Raw genomic sequence first — 3,733 nt, forward strand, 5'->3', positions numbered from 1 at the left:
ACTATTTTTCTCACGATGACTATTTCACTAAATATTAAAATGGCGTTTATGAGATAGACTGATGGACACAACAGATTACAGTACAGAATCAATTACCTTAAAAAGGGAGCTAATATTAGGATAAAACCAAGTAGATCGGAAACACCTTTGAAACCAGCGTGTTGGTCAATCTAATGGGGCACACCTGAATATTGTTGCTTTCCTAAGGGCCATCTCTTTTCCAGTTCTATATAAACCCTAAGTAAGTTACTCCAAAGAAAGAGTGAGGGAGGAGTTGGGTTTTTTTTTTTTTATTTTTTTGATGGGTTGTAGAGGTTCCTGTAGCATTAAGTCTGTTTTCTTGTTGACTGTTTGGTGTTATATATAAAGTATACCTGAGGTGTGTTTTAATCAATTCTGGTCTGCAAAGGTAATGTTTGTGATCTTCATTGTCTATATAAAAAGAACTATGTGTAAGAACTGCTAATGGTTGGCTCCAATATAGAAATGATAAGTAGTGAATAATCTCTTATTGATGTTCCTCTACTCTGTTAACTAGCTTAGTGTGAGTACCTTCCAGCAATGCATTAAACTGTCACTACTCAGAACTGAAATCATCAGTTGTTTGGCAACATACTATCTTCTTAGATCTATCTAGGATATCCAGGTTTTAGCTGCTATAGCTTATGAAGGTTTTTTCAACATCTATCTTTGAAAGTTGATAGTACCTTAATGTTGTTAAATCTCTCTAGAGTAGTGTCTCATCTCTACTGATGACTATCCAACAGCTAAAGCACCTTGTACGTGTTAATTAAAAATGAAAGATGAAATTGCTGCCACAGTCTTCTTCATCACAAGGCTAGTGAAAAAGCAGGACAAGCTGAGCAAACACAAAATGGATAAATTTGCAGCTAAGCTGACAACGATACTGTTTGAGAAGTATAAGAATCACTGGTACTTAGACAATCCATCCAGAGGACAAGCCTTCAGGTAAGAGGAGCTCTGGGGGGAAGGGGACTGGTGTCTTTGCATGAAAAACAAGATGCAGTGAGTATGTTTTCAGTGCTTGGAGTCCTTACACTGGAAATAATCCTCAGTTAGTTGTGGAATGTAGCAAAGCCAAGTTTCGGGAGAACCATTGGCCTATTTCTACAGCTTGAGGGAAGAAGTGCTATTGACTGGTAAAGATGCACCTGTTCTGAAAGTGGTTTCACAAAACTGTTTTTGCATGTGCCTATATAGGTCTAGCTAGGAAGCTGAGGTGGAAAACTGGAGACAGGAAACAATGTGCATATAACTTCTTGAGTATCTGACTACTTGAATGTGGAAATCAAGTAGTCCTAAACTGAACTGGGAAATCTTCATACCTGCATTTAACTTTCTAATGACCCCCTGTAGTGAGCTGCTGCATTATAAAACCTTATTTGGGCTTATAAAGCAGCTCTTGTTAGCTTAACAGCTGGTTAAGGCTGTGAGAACTTCTGTGAACAGGCTAGCCATGCTGAGATAAAATAACTGCTGAATTTGAATGTACTTGTGCATGAGCAAAACTTGCGTAGTTGCAGTGAAATCTTATGTTCCATCTGCACTTTTACTCTTACCTAGGTGTATAAGGATAAACAAGCATCAAATGAGAGATCCACTGCTGGAGCAAGCTTGTGTGGAGAGTAATGTGGACTTCAATAAGCTTGGCTTACCAAAAGAAATGACACTATGGGTTGATCCATTTGAAGTGTGTTGCAGGTGAGCTGGGAAGCTGTAATTAAAGACAACCTGTGTCAAGTGCTGTAGTACTAGCTTGATCCTCTCTAAGCATACTACTAGAGACTTAATGTCCAAGACTGTACTTCCTTATTAGTGCTGGTTGTCTAGTAGCAGGTGTCTGTACTTCCAGTGCAGAGCTGCATTATACAAATATAGTTGCTTCCAGATATGGTGAGAAGAACCGGCCCTTCACAATTGCTCACTTTGAAGGAGAGGAGAACCGAGAGCTTCCTCAACAGATCAGCTATGCTGCTGACAGAGCAGCACTAGACTATCATTCTGGCACCTCCTCAGATGAGGAGAGCTTCAACAAGGAGCCGAAAGCTATCCCTACTGTCAGCAACCCTAATAGTGTCTACCAGGTAAGCGCATGGTAATGCATGTAGCTGTCAGTAAGAGCTAGCATCTGCCCCACAGGCTCCTTTGTGGAGGAGTGCAGCAGGCTAACAACTGGCCAGACCAGTCTCCCCTTCTACCCCAAACACATTTTAACACAATCTCTTATTTCTTGCTGTTTAGTTCAATGACTACTGCAAGCCACCCATGCAGACCTGGTCTCAGTATCTTCATAGGAAGACATACATGACTGATGGACTTCCTCAGACAGGCTCATACTATGCCCAGCACAGGGGTTACAAAGTCTACAGGCCAACAGCTGCTTTCACAGGACCGCGTGTTGATAGATACCACTGGATCAATACCAAGCGGTAGAACTGTGGCTACACCTGTTACAGGCTGTTGAAACACTGAGCTATGGTACAGGATGAAGGCTGGCACTACAAAATTTCATACATATAGAAAAAGCACTTACTGTCTACTCCCTATGTCTTGTGCATCTGGAATGCTGGGGTTTTATTATATAACCATTTTAATATTTTATTAATGTTAATATAAGATTGAAAATTAATGTGTAAGACTGTACTTGTAAGTTAAAAAGGAAATGCGGATATCAATAAATCAATCATGTTTTTTTAAAAGCCATCTGATCTGCTCTCAGTGCCCTGAAGGGAGTTTAAAAAAACCATTTTGCTTGGTAAGAGCACAAGCAAGTCAAGGAATATGAAACATCCTCAGCTGCTTTGGAAGATTGCTTCCTTCTGGCAAAGGTAGTAAAGGCACAAGCACACCGCTTAGTTGCAGCGTGAGCAAAACATCTATACATAGCAAGCAGAATAATCTCTGTGCTTTCACTTGAGGCTTTGGTATATGTGGCTGTGAAAGACGCTCTTGTGGCCCCAACTGGGCTTTTGCCTCTTCAACTATAACTTACCTGTCAGAAGAACACCCTCTTGGACAGGAGAGGCATGAATATACGGAGTTGTGTTAGCTTACAGCTGTGGAAAGCTATATCACCTTGTAGGATGGTGGAGCTGTTTCCTCTAAAACTGTCTAGTCTGCTTATCAGTGGTACTTGGGCCAGGGTAAGAGCCTTTTCTATAGCTATGGGTAACTCCGGTCATTGGACTGTCTTCTAGCCAGTTCAGAACCCCAGGCTGAAGACTCTCCTCTTGGGAGGAAGGAGGAGGACCCACTAGAACAGTGGGCTTCTAAATTGTTCCCTACAATAGTTGTAGGTACTGGGCAGGCAATGGGGGTGTCAGACAGCCACAGACTCAACATGGCTGCTTCACCTTGTTGACTTGGAGTATGTCTTCCTACTGACTTGATCATGTCCTGCTGCCATGTTGCCCACTGATAAGCCTGGGAGTGCAAGGGTTGCAGAAGTGGTATCGTTTGCTTCAGTCTTGCTGGTAAATTTCTTCATAATGCTGAAATGCAAGTTCTGATAGCAACAAACTAGCTTGTCGAAAGTTAACAGTTCATGTAGATGTTTACAGCTGTCACTTACTGCAAGTGTTCCTGTTTGCTGTGCTCCAACTATCACTATCTAACAAGCAATAATTGCAACCGCCTAGGAAGTAATCCTAAAGGGAAAGTATTCTCTGGTCTGTAAAAGCAGATGGCTAGGAGCCAGTTCTATAAGACTTGA

General features: G+C 41.5%; 1 protein-coding gene across 1 annotated transcript; it reads left to right on the forward strand.

Annotated features, from left to right (window-relative positions):
* The first annotated feature begins 324 nt into the window (after window positions 1-324).
* BTG4 (BTG anti-proliferation factor 4) lies at window positions 325-2,591 on the forward strand. The gene is made up of 5 exons (XM_009670227.2): window positions 325-409; window positions 732-969; window positions 1,585-1,722; window positions 1,910-2,105; window positions 2,263-2,591. Exons 2-5 carry the CDS (start codon window positions 797-799, stop codon window positions 2,452-2,454), a joined length of 699 nt encoding a protein of 232 aa, XP_009668522.1. The 5' UTR covers window positions 325-409; window positions 732-796; the 3' UTR covers window positions 2,455-2,591.
* The last annotated feature ends 1,142 nt before the right edge of the window (window positions 2,592-3,733 follow it).

This window comes from Struthio camelus, chromosome 22 (assembly GCF_040807025.1).
Source record: "Struthio camelus isolate bStrCam1 chromosome 22, bStrCam1.hap1, whole genome shotgun sequence".
NCBI lineage: Eukaryota > Metazoa > Chordata > Aves > Struthioniformes > Struthionidae > Struthio > Struthio camelus.

Bases quoted from the DNA above. Each gene is read 5' to 3' on its own strand.
- BTG4 (XM_009670227.2), top strand. From the start codon at position 797: ATGAAAGATGAAATTGCTGCCACAGTCTTCTTCATCACAAGGCTAGTG. The intron at 970-1,584 runs GTAAGAGGAGCT...ACTCTTACCTAG, and splicing joins TCCAGAGGACAAGCCTTCAG to GTGTATAAGGATAAACAAGC. The intron at 1,723-1,909 runs GTGAGCTGGGAA...AGTTGCTTCCAG, and splicing joins CCATTTGAAGTGTGTTGCAG to ATATGGTGAGAAGAACCGGC.